The 15,896-nt window shown below is 40.1% G+C and overlaps 1 protein-coding gene across 6 annotated transcripts in view; it reads right to left on the reverse strand.

The window, feature by feature from the left end:
• LOC147310393 (tyrosine-protein phosphatase non-receptor type 12-like) overlaps positions 1-15,896 on the reverse strand; it is a 54,456-nt gene that overhangs the window by 17,013 nt on the left and 21,547 nt on the right. For all 6 annotated transcript variants that reach the window (XM_086268820.1, XM_086268824.1, XM_086268825.1 and 3 more), the window contains 11 exons: positions 12,818-12,926; positions 11,227-11,303; positions 10,987-11,082; positions 9,966-10,004; positions 9,595-9,666; positions 9,415-9,474; positions 8,454-8,596; positions 7,629-7,695; positions 7,466-7,543; positions 5,671-5,769; positions 2,939-3,024 (listed from right to left, as the gene is read on the reverse strand). In XM_086268820.1, the coding sequence (XP_086124946.1) occupies positions 2,939-3,024; positions 5,671-5,769; positions 7,466-7,543; positions 7,629-7,695; positions 8,454-8,596; positions 9,415-9,474; positions 9,595-9,666; positions 9,966-10,004; positions 10,987-11,082; positions 11,227-11,303; positions 12,818-12,926 (926 nt within the window). The remainder of the gene's footprint in view (positions 1-2,938; positions 3,025-5,670; positions 5,770-7,465; positions 7,544-7,628; positions 7,696-8,453; positions 8,597-9,414; positions 9,475-9,594; positions 9,667-9,965; positions 10,005-10,986; positions 11,083-11,226; positions 11,304-12,817; positions 12,927-15,896) is intronic.

The raw sequence follows: 15,896 nt of genomic DNA on the forward strand, positions 1-15,896 counted from the left end.
GTTTACAACTACGTGAATGTACTATTGCTGTGATTTATTACCGTTACCGAACCATAGTAAAGGGACCTCTGGCTAATACGTGGGGTTCGTGTCGGGCTCGTAGCCGAAAAAAAGCTTTACTTTGTTGTCTGGGTCAACTTTTCTTGCAAGAGACAGAGAGAGGCGTTGAAAGGCTGCTCCAACGGAACTTATTGTTCCGGAGGAAAACACAAACACAGCGTACAGTCTTAATAGCTTACTTACACCTGGGCTCGTCAGGCACTCTTCTTGGCTGCAGTGGTTATTATTATATTTACATGCTTCCAGCTCCTGTTTTTGCTCGATGACAACTCGTACTTTTCCTTTTTCTCCCTCCCTCGCTCACAGACACATAACGGGTATGACAGTCCATTCTCCCTGCAGCACGGACTACACTGCCTATGATGCTACATTCTTTAGAGCATTCTTTAGAACATCTGCGGTACATGTATTCCGTTACTCCCCAACACTGATCGTGGCTCATAGGTGCACACACAAGATTATTCGCTAATGCATACATTTCTCCTGTAAACCTTAAAATCCTTCATTTTCACTCATAAATCAATCCACAGACACGCAAAAACAAGTTTGGAGCAGCAGGTGGTTGCGGCTTTGGTGGTCACAGCCAGAGCTCTGTGCCTGCCTCACCTTCCTCAGCAGAAAATAGAAGGTAGAGGATGCTTTGTAAAATTAAAAGCAATTAGAGGAGTCACTATACAGCATCACCCATCTTTTGTTCCACTGGGACAACTAAAAATGTGTATGATATAATGTTTAACACTTGAGTATCATACTATTGCTCACATTTTACTACCTCAAAAACACAGATGTCAGTTTTGTTACGTCATAGGTTACATCACCAAGATGCTACTGACACATTTTAGCCAGAAGCCCAGAAGTATTGAGGTTTTAAACCCATCCCTAATGGCAGAGCATGAGTAAAAGCCATGACTCCCTCGAGTTCCTGCAGCATCTCCCCTCCACCCTTCTCTCTCTCCCTCTCTCACAACCAAAGATTCTTCTACACATTTACACCACTGCAGGACCCACTGGGAGTGTGGCCGGCAGAGTGTGGTTTATGTCTGTAAAAATAGCTCTCGCCATCAATAGAACACTCTCAGGCTTAAACTAGGCCTTGACATCATTTCTTTATAAACACAGGGATGATGCAGAGAAAGAAAGGAACATACTGATAAGAAAAAGAGAGGGAGACAGCATACACTCCTCACAGGGTGTCCTGCTTCAAGGAAGTGTTTCTACTTTGGCAGCTTCTGCAAGTTCCCATTTGTATGTTTTACTAAGAACAGGAAAGAAACCGTCCAGTAAACAGATAACTTGTAGGTACACACTAAGATTAGAATGAGCTAAAAATGTCTGCTCTCTCATAAAACTGCCTTGTGCAGGAGACGAATTAAAGAAAATGAGAAATTTAGTGCAGTAAAAAGGATACATTGGCTCTTAAAAAAATGTAATAACCCCAAATGAGTACTTTCCTCGAGGTGCAGCTCAATCTGCATAATGTCTAGAGGGGCTTTGGTGGATCCTTTTTCATGTGCTTTAGCTCAGGTATTTTGTTAGGCTGTCTAGAGGATACTCTGCAGGCATAGCAGCTCTTCTTTGGGCTTGTTCTGTGCCCTTCAAATGGCATATTTTCTTTATCTAAAATCATCCTGTAGTAGATCTGCTTTAATGTTTACTTACAGTCATAGTTCTGCTCCATCACCCCTAAAGAAAACTTAACTTGGGAAATTATGTCACTATCAGTGAGAGAGCAGATGTCCATAAACATCATCAAGATTCACTTTGATGATATCTCCACTATGCATCAGGCTTGAATACGCCTATTTAATGACATGGTAACACAGATGGAGACCAGTTCATTTATGCTGGGGGACTTTAACATATCCCTACTGATTACTGGAGAAGGGAAATTCCTTCTCTCCAACCCTACCCATTCTAAGGAGACATGGGTAGCCACTGTGTGGTGCCCAGGGATTAATTCCAGCTGTAAGCCAGTGCGCTTCAATCAAGGACACTGTGACAGGAGAATTATCCTAGCATGTCATTTCTTTAGAAAGAGAGAGAGCACTAAATCATCTTCACATGCATTAAGGCTTACGTACCTACTAACTGATGCATGATTTGAGAACCCACTTCAGCTTTATGCAAATTATGTGTTCACAAAGACAACCCTTTGAGGTTTGATTTTTATCATCTTTAGCAAAATATTTGTGTTTTGAAAAAGATAGCTCAACCAGTTCCTCAGTGTAATAAAATGCCTGATAAATTGTTGATATCATTAGCCTATGGGTAGGTACACTTTCATAAATCTGTATTTATGAATGCGGCAGATAAAGTGTGTGTATGTGTTTGAAATAAATTCCCTGCATTTGCATAAAGGACTGTTTGTTCTCAAAGAGAAGGAGATGAAAAATGTAACAGTTCTACTTTAACTAGCCTTGGGTTGTGGTGTGTTCAATGCCATGTCGTGTTGCAGAGCATTGCAAAGTGTTGCAAAATGATCTATAAATACAGCTCCTCCTCCAGTAGGAGTAGCAGCCAAACAGAAGTTAACTTTGGTAAAGTGGAGGCTGTTTGTAACTTTGGGCTGATGGGGAGCTACACTGTAACAAAATACTGGGATATTATTTCTTTTTTTTCTTTTCTTTTTTTTAAAATATGTTTTCTGTGTGTTTTGTGTGTTCACAGTGTTCTCCAACAAGCCACCTCTCGCCTGGCGTGAACGCCTGTGTGGGCTTGTTAACTAATCTGTGTTGAGGACGAGGTAAAGCAGGTGAAAACTAAAACGCAGAGTCGACCAGTTGCAAACATCCTTAATGAAAAACAGGCCGGAACGATTTAACGATATAAGGAGATAAACTGAAAAAATAAATAAATAAATGTCAGACAAATGTCCTACCTGCGAATGCGGGGAGGTTTTGGAGGTGGAGTGTCCCATGTATCATCCGATAATTGGTTGCTTGCTTTGTCAGGACTGCTTTCATCCTGGACACACACACAAGAGTAACAAAATAGTTGGACACGACATTTGTGAAAAGTGGAAAATAAGGGAAACCCTCTTATTTTTCCTTCCTGTCATATTTAGATGCTGGAAAGCAACTACAATCATCCCTACTTTTAGTTAATCAATATATTTAATTTTTTGTATACCTGTTTGCATATTTACATGAAAGATGAAGCTTATTTTTCATCAAGGCCTCTGGACTAACCCTCTTTCTTCTCACCTAAATGTTCCTGAAGCAGAGGTAACAAGTTGCTACAAAGTTGCTTCACCAAACGATGAAAGACTTATTCTGAAAGAAGCCCTCCCCCAAACAACAATTTTTCTCTCTCTTCCTCTCAGCTCTCATCTTTCCTCTTCTCCCCTGTGACTCATTAGTTTGACTCCCTCCCCACTCTGATAATGAGAAGATGACAGGCCAACTTCAGTTGTCAAACTCATGACATAGGGGCAAACCGGGCCATTTGAACGCTCTAGTCTGCCGAGGAACTAAATTCTGATCTAAGAAAAGAGGGCAGGAACACAGCTTCTTTAGCTCCGTATGTCCACGTATGTTGTGAGAACCGATCTAGTGGGACGGTTTCCTGTGAACAAAGGCGGGCGTGAGCGTGCGGAGAAACATGTGGGATGCGTGTATGTGGAGGCTTATTGTTCCCAATGCCACAGAGATCACCTATGTGGGTGTTTTAGTCACCAACAATGGCTGACTGGACATGAGTCAATGCATGTATGGACTGAGTCAGTACAGCACAGCAATACTGATGTGCTGTTTGTGCGTGCAGCGTTCTTCTTGGACTTGCAACTAAGTGAGATAACAACAGGGTCACGATCAGCAGCTACAGACTTGTGCTGCAGTTTATGTCACGCTTGGTGCAAACCACACCTTATCCTTAAATGATTAATAGCATAAATTTTAAAACAAGGGAAGTAGTGATACAGTTTGTCCACATTTTAGAGCCGCTCAAAGATATATTGAGCTCCACTTTACAAAGTATGTCAGCAGATTCTTTTCTAATGTCAAAAACAGTTGTGTCCGTCTGTGTGACCGTGTCTTGCGAGGGTCGCCCTTTCCCAACGGATGTGTTTTTCTATTCTCAGACTCAGAGTGCATTATGGGAGAGAAGTGATGTCACCAAAGCTTCCTAAGCAGGAAGTGAGCTTCTGGATTACTGCCAGCACACTGTCTCATCAGCTCTGTATCCCCCCCTCCCCCCACACCTCCCACAGTCTTAAGATTTGCCAGTCTTAAAAGCTCTCTCATTGATTCCCATTTCCACCATGTCTATGTTTTCACAGGTCAGGTGGAGCACTCATTTCTTGATGTTACCTCACCTGATGCTGCTTTGCATCATTTTAATTTCTCTTTAGGATTAAAAGGCTGTGAAATGGCACCACCTCAACACAGCTAGCACCTAAAGCTTCCCATCTTCTTCAGGCAGAAACGTTTGACACAGAAACTGGTTGCATTACTTCAGAGGCCACTGGTGTAAAATGCTGATGGGTATTTGTATAGCATGTTGCATATGCTGCACTTAAACTTGCATTTGTGAGCTTGTTTCTCTTAAAAAGCAACTGAAGCAAACATGCCTCAGAAAGAGGCAGCAGATTTATGGTCTGGTATTTTATCTGCTCACAATACATTTATTATTACTTGCAATTATTCTTCACTTACAGTAACAGCAGTTTCTGTTTATATCACTTAATGTGCTCTACTGATTTCAGCCTCTTACAGTGAAGCTTGTGCAGTCCTTCTATGGTCTAGCTCTCTAAATATAGAGCAGCTTGTAGTCTCTTTAAGGCTGCTTGATGGGATGACAGGAAGAATCTATAGTTAAATGATAATTTGTGTTCCAAAACGAGATTAGAGCGTGAATATTTAAAAACACAAAGTTTTGGTGTCTTTCAAGTTTGGGAAATAATATTTGTCCCTCTTTTTTTGTGTTGTTTTGTTCTTTAGGCTGGGTATATGCTGTGCACTGTCCTAAATGAAAGGTCATTGTGAAAAAACATGGCATCGGTTCATATCAAAGTGTCCATATCTATGAGCCAAGTAGCGAAAGAAAAGAAAAAAGAAATCCATTCCCAGTTGTAGCAGCCCTATTCAAACTTGAGGACGAAACACAGAAGAAGAAATTCTCATACAGTCTACATACATCAAGCTTTAGTTTCAGTTTATTAGACCTACGTTGTACAGTGTCATTTGCAACAAACTTTGATCATATGAGAAAAATTTTTTTGGCCATGGGAGGAGGACCAGAGACAATTCAGGACACTTTGTATAGAGCGCTTGTGTATTTGGGGGCAATAGAGGATAATGTAAAGCAATTTAAAATGAGGTCAGTGGTAAGTGACAGAGCAAAGCGCTTCCAGTTGTTTTTAAATAGCTGAAATTGTCTGCAGTCCTCAGAGTACTCTGTACAGAGATATCTCTCGTTTTAAGCACAATCACAATGACTCTTCTTTTTCTGTCTGCAAACAAAAGTTTTCTTTAGACCTCTCCACACCATCGTCTCCCCTGTGACTAATTATCTGTATTTTTTTCCCCTCCACTCCCAGTAAGTTACTCAGCGACATCCTGTCTTGCTTTAACACTACAGAGCATGCACAGTGTGTGTGTGTGTGTGTCATACCATGCCATCATGGATCTGTGTGCTGGTGGGACTCTCCAGCTGCTGTAGCTGTTTCTCAAACAGTTGAGCGATGGCTCTATGAACCAGCTCATACTGCTCCTATAGATAGAAAGAAAACAGACACATGATGAGGCAGGAGGGAGAGAAAAAAAAACTGGTGCATGAAGAAAGAGATAAGGGTTAAATGCACAAGATGTGAGAGGAAAGAGAGAAGTAGAGGAGGGGGAAAAAACAAGTTTCGGCAAATCAATATCAAATCAAATATACTTTCCACTCTATCAAAAACAGATTTCATTAGTTACAAGCTTCCTACAGGATGGCGGTCTGAGACTTTGAACTCAAACCTGTGTCAGCGTTTGGCAAATCAATTCTGTAATTCAATTAACCGAGCTCATTTTCACTCCTGGGAGAGAAAAAGAAACAGCTCGGACTAAAGGTACAAATTTGACCCTATGTCAAAGTGCAAAATGCCTCCTGGCGAAAATCACACATTAACTACAGGAAGTAAACATGAAAACACACCCATGTTAAAAATTGTGGCAAAACAACCTCAACCAGTTACACGCAGCAATGGGAACGCGAGACAATGAAAGAACCTTTTCAACCAGGTATGTAGCAAAACGAGATGAGAATGAAGGGGCGACCTTTAGCAGGAAATAAGCTTATTATTACAGCTGTGCATTCGAACATTATACCCTTAAAAGAACAGAAGGTTAACAATATCTCTTTTCCAAATCTTGCAGAAATACAGTTTAACACTTCAGTTATATGATAACATGCCTTTTTTTTTTTAATTACAATGAAGGAAATGAAAATCTACTTGGCAGCCATTACCACACATACATTACAGCCAGGCGATCAAGGTTCACATCAACATTAAACAAACTTTATCCTGCAGACACAGAACAAACTGTGTGGTGTCTGTCTGATTGAACCCATGTGACAAAGGAGCAGAAGACTGTCCAAAGAATTCCCACTGAGGGAGTGTTCGTGCTGATTTTAATTACCTCCTGCCTGCGGCACTCTACCTAAGTGCCACTTCTCATCTAAACCGAACAGATTATTTCCCACGACCGAGTATTAGGGCCACATTAAGAAAAATATTTAAAAATTGTGTGCATTTTGAGAAAAAAGTCAAAATGTGGAGATTACAGTTGCCAATGCCACGGCTCATATACATTCTACAAAACGCCTTGTGTAGACGAGTCAGTGAAACTAACTGATCAGCTGTCCTATCGCCTCTTGTGATTCCACTAGTATCCTTTCACCTGCCCATTTCATTTTGGACAAATCTGGCCAAGTCCTCCAACTTTGTGTTTGCTTTTTTTTTTCTTCAGTGTTCTTTTACTTATCACACCACTGTGTTTATGTGCTAAAAGAGAAATTACTTCCTTTTAAATGAAACCAAGTACGATCTCGCTAACTCAGCGACACAAGGCATTTTGTAGAGGGTATAGCAGCCGTGGCAGTTTGTCTTGAAACACCTGTAATCTCCATATTTTGACTTTATTTTCAAAATGTAAATGTTTTTCTTTAAGTGGCTCTAATACTCCTACATAATTTCCAGTAACGAGAACACATCTAATACAGAAAAACCCTATATATAAAAAGGGTGTTATATATGACGACGTCTCGAGTTCGTGACCTCAGGGCCATGGTTGTGCGTGGCAGCAGTAAAGCTTCTGAGGACTGATTAGCATTTCTGTGCTGGTATGGAACAAGTAAATAAATGATCGCTCTGCATAAACATCCGTTTCATTAATTTACATCTGTAATGAAAGCTAAGGCAACAAACCTTGGTTTGAACAGCCGAGTGTCGCTGTGTCCTCATCTCTTGGATCAACCGGAATACATTAAAATCTTCTGGAATTTTCTTTACAACGTTAAAAGAGAATTAAAAGAAATGTTAAAATCGATCTAATGTGTACATTTGCACAGGTAAGTGTGTGTTGACATACCCCGGCTTTGAGGAGGTTCCATGTGTAGTCAATAGCACAGATAGCTCCTGTCCTCCCACAGCCTGCACTGTGATTAGTGGAAACACACACATATACACAAATAAGCTTTTGTTGTATCGGTGCACTAGATAACTAGATTTCTATTACTGAGAAGCATCTGCTCTTTTTGTATGTTGTTTGCATGTGTGTAATAACACCTCATCCAGACAGGAAGGAGACAGGAGCCTCACAGAAGCGCACACACACACACACACACACACAAAAAAAAAAAAAAAAAAAAAAATCATAAAAAGTGATCTCACGCTGTCAGCAAGCATTCTGCTACTATAAAGAGTACCGTTTCTCCACACAAACAGCGCACATCAACCCACACAAAGCATCTTAACAGATGCAGAGATGCAGCTTTAAGTCCTGCTGTGTAACAGAGGAACCAGGAAATGTCCTCAGGCTGCTCATTATAGCTCATTACACACACATGGAGACGAGTGTGTGCATTGTGTGTACACCCATGCATGTGCGCAGCAGAAAGCTAGAAACTGTGGGCTTGTAATTATTCTGCTTTTGTTTACACTCAAGTTGATAACTTTACCATTTAAGCTTCTTACTGTACTATACTGATAATATTTACATTTGTAGCCTAGAACTTTCTGTCAAGTCTCCAGCTTCAGTAAATTGGGTAAAACCTGCTTTGTTTAAGGCAATTAAGCATTTTACATGAATCCATTTTTAGAAATTTCATATATTTCACATATTAGCTGAATTTCACCAAAACAACAAAAACATTAAAACTCAATTTCAGCTAAGAGTAGATGCATGCATAACTACCTGCAGTGTACACATATTGGGACATCATTGTTCTCTTGGTATTCTCTCATCAGCCCAATCATATCCAAAATGGAATCAAATGATGAGGGGACGTCATGATCTGGCCAGTTCATATAATGGAACTGCGTTATCCTACGGGATTCCTGCAGGAAAACAAACGTTGATAACTGAGTGGAGAGTCAGATGAAAGCTGGTTCAGTGGTGAAGGAGTGAAACTATGATATGCCATGAACAATGTTGCCAAACTGAATCTTTGAAAAAAAACAAAACTTTATTGACACACAGTTTAAGTATAATCCCACCCCATGGACCTCCAACTTGTACACAAAGGAAATCGTTTTTCACACTAACCCAAACAGCTCTCTCCAGATGCATCTGTAGTCTGCAGTATTCAAGCCTGAAGACGGTGCATCAGATCTGGAGCATGACCAGTTGTTTTATTTTTGTTTGGATGTTTTAAAAAAAAAAAAAAAAAAAAAAAAAAAAATCCCTCACACACACAAAAAAAACCCTAAACAAACAAATAGAAAAAAAACAAGAGTGCAGCGTGACTGTCTGACTGTCTATGCAGACCTGTCAGGATATTGCACTGCAACAGCCTGAGACGTCTGAAGGATGTTTGTGGTCATTCAGCACAAACGGGAATTTTTTAATGCACCAATCGTCCTGCGTGCAACATTTGGCTCCTGGTCAAATGGCTCCTTTTTCCTCAAACTCAAATTTAAAGGTTGGCGTTTAGATGCATGCAAGCAGTTGAAGGGGGACTTTGGGTTTATGGCTGCAAAAAGAAAGCCTAATTGTATTTGTTGGAAAACATGTGGATATGAAGTTTATTTGTAGGCAATCTTGTCGCTATTGTGATAGGCTGTAGCGTTATCTGAAAGTTAACACTTACTTTAGACTGGTTTCTTGATAAACTACATTAGGTATTAATGAAGAGGTCTCGAGAGAAAGCACTTACATTTTCATACTGTGCTGTCAAAGTCCTGATGAAGTAGTCTGTTCTGGCCTGCTCCGATTCCTAGAAAACAAAAACATGTGAGAAAAGAGGCAGTCCCAAAACGCAGACCTGCTACGTGCACTCGTCTCACACTCACACACACACACACAGAGCTGTATCATCACAGATTTGTCTACTTACATAGGAGATTCTGAAAGGGCCAAAGCTCATAGGCTGCTCCCCCTGCATCGGGAAATACCGCTCACACTTTTTCTAACCAGAGAAGAAAAGTTAGCTTTGGCTGAGAACAAAATACGAGACAGACACCACAGCTTCCTGTGAACACACACTTTCAGATTCAAAATAAACAATTAATGTGACATGTAGAACATAGATGGTGACAAATATAAGTGACTAATTATGTGCTTACTATAGCCATACGTGCAAGCAATATAGAGCTCAAAATAAGTGATCAGTGTGAATTCACATCGTCTCTTTCCACAAACATTTTTTTTTATTAGAAAAAAGAAAAGCAGTTGTGATTTTACATGTGCAAAAATGTGCACACTTACTCTTCCCATCTCAAACTCTCGACAAGCCATCACAATAACCTGCGAAGACACAAAAAGGAAGGATTACAATATAAACATTTAAGCTCTCAAAACTAAAAACGCAGATTTTTATTCATTCCTGCGTGCTTAGATTTAAAAGAGTTAGAGAAACTAAGCAGAGCATCCTTCACGTTTGATCGCACATTTCCATGCAGCTGCATTTCAGGTCATTCCCTTTGATCCTACAGGAGTAATTATCAAAGCTGCAGACTCATCCCTCTTCATAGCACTAGTTAAACCTAATCATAGCCCTCCTCCCTCTTCTCATCTTTGTCCATCTGGTTACAGCATAAGCACTCTCCATCTGCCTCTTAATTCCTGACGACACAATTAAATATTTATTTTGAGTATCTTCATTATTACAGTCTTACTTCGTACACTTAATTTATTTAACCGCCACTAATGTCAACATTTTTTCTCCAATTTGTGTGATGACGCAAACCTTTTGTTCTTCCAAATCTGCACTCTTGGAAAGAGTAAGCGCTCATTTAAAAGAAAACAAATAAACAAAAAAAGGAGAATTACATTTTACATTTAAAAAAAGAAAAAAAAAAGTCTTCTGTTAGCTGCGGCTAGTTCTTGCAGCATTTTGCAAAAACACATTAGGTAATAAACCCTCTCTTCCTCTTCAGCCACCCTGCTAACAAAAGATCCCCCGGCAGCACAGCAGTTTTTATGCTTTTTGTGGCTAGCTTGCCAAATACTTGCACTGTTAAGGTGCCATTTCCAGCTCTTGCAGCACCACCTCTCCCTTGCTATTGTGCTCTTCTAGTGGTCACTCGCAGTACTGCAACAAAACAGTCAACGCAACACCCCGAAGCGTGCATCCAAACTGTACATCAGACTTTTCCTGCTCTCTTTACCTTCAACGTTTTAGCTCAAAAACAGCACTTAGATACACGATTCAATTGTTCACAATGAGAAAAACAAAAAAAAATATCCCCATCCATTGACTTCCAGTCTTCTAGTAAGGAAAACTCACAGCAACATTGTATTCCCAGATCATCCTCCAGAAGTCGATGACAGTGTTCGGCAGTGGACCCTGAGTTGCAATATAGGCCTCTGGGCCATCCATACCCTGAAAGCAGAGAAAACATGTTCACCGATCAATTATATTAACATTCAGCGAGGATTAATCACATGACTCAGTACACTATAAGAACTTTTCCACTAAACTGTAAACAACATGCCAGAGAACATGGTAAAGTAACCTGACATTTACCTTAATGAAGTTAGCATTGATGTAATCTGTGTCCTGATTGGTTGTTTTTAGCTTCAGCTTCACTCTACTGTGATCAACTGGGGAGGAAATGGAAAGAAATATTTTCTCTATTAAAACATTTTCTTCTTATTGAAACAAAAATAAACAAAAAATGAATGAGGATATAAGTGGGAACAAGTAAAATATGTGATATAATGGACACAGTATTATCCTCCATTTTTATGTACAGTGCGTGTGTGTGCATACACATCTGTCACAGATGAACCAGTTTTTCCTTTGCCTTGTCAGCAACCCATTCACTAAAAGCCTTAATGAATGAATGGACAGAGGAGAAAAGCAGGATAAAGGTATAAAAAGTAGGACAGATGTTGGATCACGTAAGCTTCCCCCGAGGTTATTATTAAGTACCGCAAGACCTCTGTGTAGGAAACCATTGCATGACCTACAGCAGCTGTAGCTGCTATAAATGGATCTCTAAATATACTTTGTTATTTCCTAAATTTCATTCATTTAACCAAGTAGTTAGAATAAAACCCTCAAAGTAAACACGAGCAGGTGACAATATCTAAAAAGATATTTGACATTTGTTGGGGCTGTTACCAGCTTTAACTGAACACTGTTTTCTCTGGTGTACAGTGACCTTTAAAGCTGAGCTGATATGTGCATGACGCTTATAAGCTGCTCGTCATGCAGGGAGCAAAGTTTCATATAGATTATATTGTCAGGCAACACTTCTGATCAAAACGCCAAGTGAAAGCAGGTGCGTTTATTGCTGTGAATCAACTACAGTCATGAAAAAGATGCAGAATGATAAGCTAGTGCAGCACATTTGGCCTTGATCTATGCATATATGTGCGCATACATAAAGGCCAGATGTGCATTTTGATAAACAAGATGCCAACTGGAAGGAGTAAAGCAAAAATCGTCCACAGATATTTTTACCTACTCATAGGCAGCACACAACCACCAAAACCTACAACAATGCTAAACATTAGGCTCCATTTAAATCCTTGTTTATAGCAGCATTGTAGCGTAGCAAGGAGGCACATTAATGCAAAGGCCAGGTGTGACCAAAAAGTTCCCATAAAAATCAAAAGTTAATTTCTTGTGCACCTCCAATTCTCCTCCCACTTTTCAGAGTTAACTAGGTAAGTAGCATCTGAAGGTTTGGGCATACCAAATTACCAGAATTTGCCCATTTTGTCCCCTTTGTCCTCCCCATGTCTTCTTAGTATGAAGAAGCCTTGTCTATTAATTTTTGATTGAATACATTGAAAGTTGAAGAAAAAAAAAAAAACAAGAGAAATTTGAACTAACTAAATCACGTGGAAGCTATGAGATAAATTATGCCACTCTAAGCTAAAGAAAAAAAGTTGGCATCTTTACATACCAACCCCAACTTTTATCCTGTTTTCTTAAAAGAAAGTGGATAAATCAGCAGTGGCTCCATTCACCGAGTTGCCAGTATAACATACAAGAAAGGTACATCGAAAAGTAACATGGTCATAAATTTTTATTAGTTTCACCTGTTTCTGATAAGTTCAAATGTGTCCTGTGGGAAAGAATCTTTCATCTGTGGAACATGACTTACATGGCAGTATATCTTTATATCTGTTCTTCTTCACATTCTCCTCTCTCTCCCCTATGTTGGTCGGGTAGATCTTCTCTGTCCGGTATTTGGTAGATAACCGTCGTAACCGCTAAAAACAAACAAGAGAACAGGACATAGACTGTAAAACACTGCTTTTCTCTTTAGCAGTTAGACATTTACCATGTGAAGTGGTTAAAAGTATAAACTGGTCTTCAAATAGAAGAACTCAAACATTGATTATTGTATTATTATATGATAAGACAGCAGGGTCAATCAGTGATACAAGTCAGACACAAATCAGCCTATCAACATCAGTATCACTCAAGAGAGAAAACTGGTGAGCTCGAATGAGAAAGCAAGCACTAGACAACAGCGCTAAAACCCCCAACACAAAACAAAAAAATAGAACTTACAGATGATGGTTAATAGACAGTGTTCAGTGCTCCCAACATACTCTTTCTTTAGACTGTCAACCGGGGTATATACCCGGCAACTCATTTCAGCATTTTCATTTTTAGTTTTTATCTGTCTGAGAGAAGACCACCCACAATTCACATATTCGTGGGAAATAACCTCGCTCTTGTTGTGAAAGTTTAATTGTTGATAACCAGCCCACATTCCAGATCAAGGCACCAAAAACTGGTTTGCTAGCACGTTGCCTGTAGATCGTATGGAAGATGCTGAACTGTCTGCCAATGCTTGCCTTCTACCTGCCTACTAATACTAACCAGGCCTTCAAAGTAAAAAAGTCTCGATTTAACGCTGCAATCAACACATTTCATTCTTATTCTGAAGGCCACCCGTCACGTGTCACACTTTTCACATTCTCACCACCACTTGACGAGTAGTTGCCAAGTCACTGAGGACAAGTCTGCATTTTTCATGCAAACTACAGGCAACGGCAGCAACCACAGCAATTGCAAAGAGGTTCTCAGTGTACCAGCATTTCTCTTTGTGACCAATTTTACATAGTGACTGCGAGTTCCCCAGGTGTTCACCAGTAATGATCAAGGCACATACTTTTCCAAAGAAGGGATTCGTGAGATTCCCGTGGTTGCCGGTAGGTAGCATAACAACAGCAGTGGCTGCAATGACTTTAGACATGCTCGCAAAAGTATGGGTCGACTATCGTAGGACATATACCATGCGTCCAGAGGGGTACACATCAAGCACTTGTAAACACTGCAATATATTCAGCCGCATATTTTAACCTTTACTGCAAGCTTTTAGGTCCACAACTTGTTTCCGTCAGCTCCACTCCAAGCCCGAGTGCGTGCAAGGAGCTGAAAAGGTTGGATCCGTGCATCCTTGTTCATTTAATTAAGAAAGCATGTTTGCCTCCTTTCGTTGCATCCACTCGCGCCAGACGGAAACTAAATCGGTGGGAAACATGTTTCACTTCAGTGTTTGTCTTAGCTTAGATACAAGCAGGTTATTCCCATTTATAAAACACAGAAATGCTATTTTATCAGTCCTTCTACGCTGACATCACTATTAATACCATTACACCACAGTCTAACACACGAACTCCCAGTCCTCTCTGTGTGACAGTGCATAAAGTTAAGTGTGTCCAAATCTAATAGTGGCTGACACTGATGAAGACACACTCAGTTAATGGGAAATGGGAAGAGCACAAGTACGTGGGTCTCTTGTGTGACAGCAGGCCAGAGCTTAGCTAGCTGTCCTTGAACACTGCAGGCAAGGATGAGGATATCTTTACAAAAGGAGAACACTATATTTTCTTCTGTTTACTCGTGTAACTACAGTCATTATGTGTTGGGCTTCGGGCGTTTACAAAATGAAGGTGACCTACACTCAACACCGAAAGCGCCATTTGTGGCCACAGAAGACTGAGCTAAAAAAAAAAAAGCAGCTTAATACACTATAAAATGACTTTTCAATGAGTCTCTTTATTGTCAAGACAACTGCTACTGTGATAGAAAATGACATCAGGAAGAGGAAAAAATTTTAATTTAAAGAACCACATTTTATTAAGCCTATTCTGAATCCTTTGTTTTTTTTTTAATCTTCATTCTGGTCTTGAGTTTAACAGTGAAAGTCTAAAGAAACTTCAAAAGCACAGCAAAACTTTTGTACCATTATAAAACTCTTGCTGCTGAAGTTAGATAGCATTCGCATGGTGTCACTCTCAAGGGCCTTAAAAAAAAGAAGATATTTCTGAAGTCTGTTTAATCTCTTTCCTCTTGGTTATTCAGACATTGAGGAAATTAGGAATCTCTCTCTCTCTAAGTCTGAGAAAGTCGGCGTGGGCGTTCAGGCTTCTGGAGCCTCGTGTGAAAAATGGTCCCACCTCTTCTCTCTGGCTTTCCTCCTGTTACTGTAGCACGGCACTGCACACCCCAACTCCTTGGGTTTCTTCCTCGTTTCACTTTTGTAACAACTACAGTGCTAGTGGACATATTAGCATTGAATAAATGTGACATTTCAACAAAAAAAGACTATACTTGATTTTTCAAAATCTACAATGCTTACAGAAGTATTAGATAGTGGTTTCTGTGCATCAGTTTTTTCTTCACTCGTAAATAATTAAAGCATTTCTGACTTCCAGAAAGTTGTCTTTTGAATCTTTTTATATTTTCTGAGCACAGCACACAAGAATCCCCCCAATGACATGATCAGTTTTTCAAAATTTAATTTTACGAACTGACGGAGAGAAAAGGAGCGCGAAACAGAGACCGTGGGCGGCAACACAGCTGTGCATGTGTGTGAGAGTGTGTGTGTGTGTGTGGTAATAGCGTTAGAGCTCCTCTGGCCTCATGTGAATTACATTTGCAACAGAGGTCTGCTTCTGTGTTGGGCCACAGCCCGGGCAGACATGCACAGAAACACACTCTCACATAGACACATACACAAAACGAGTAGAGAAGTCAGGCAGTAATGATGATAAGTAGCTTCCCTTTGTAGCCCCTTTTGTTTCATTTACAGGAAACCCGGGGAATCAAATTCATTTTCCCATTAAATCCTGTGGATTTAGACATTCGGTGGCACCTGGCGTACAGATTTTTGCCCCCTTAATCACCCATTTTAATCTTGAATGACAGAATATATTATCTGCCAG

This window comes from Aulonocara sp. 'chitande type north' Nkhata Bay, linkage group LG17, assembly GCF_057382095.1.
Source record: "Aulonocara sp. 'chitande type north' Nkhata Bay isolate Kocher_YH1m ecotype deep benthic linkage group LG17, A_spYH_male_GT1.1, whole genome shotgun sequence".
NCBI classification, from domain to species: domain Eukaryota; kingdom Metazoa; phylum Chordata; class Actinopteri; order Cichliformes; family Cichlidae; genus Aulonocara; species Aulonocara sp. 'chitande type north' Nkhata Bay.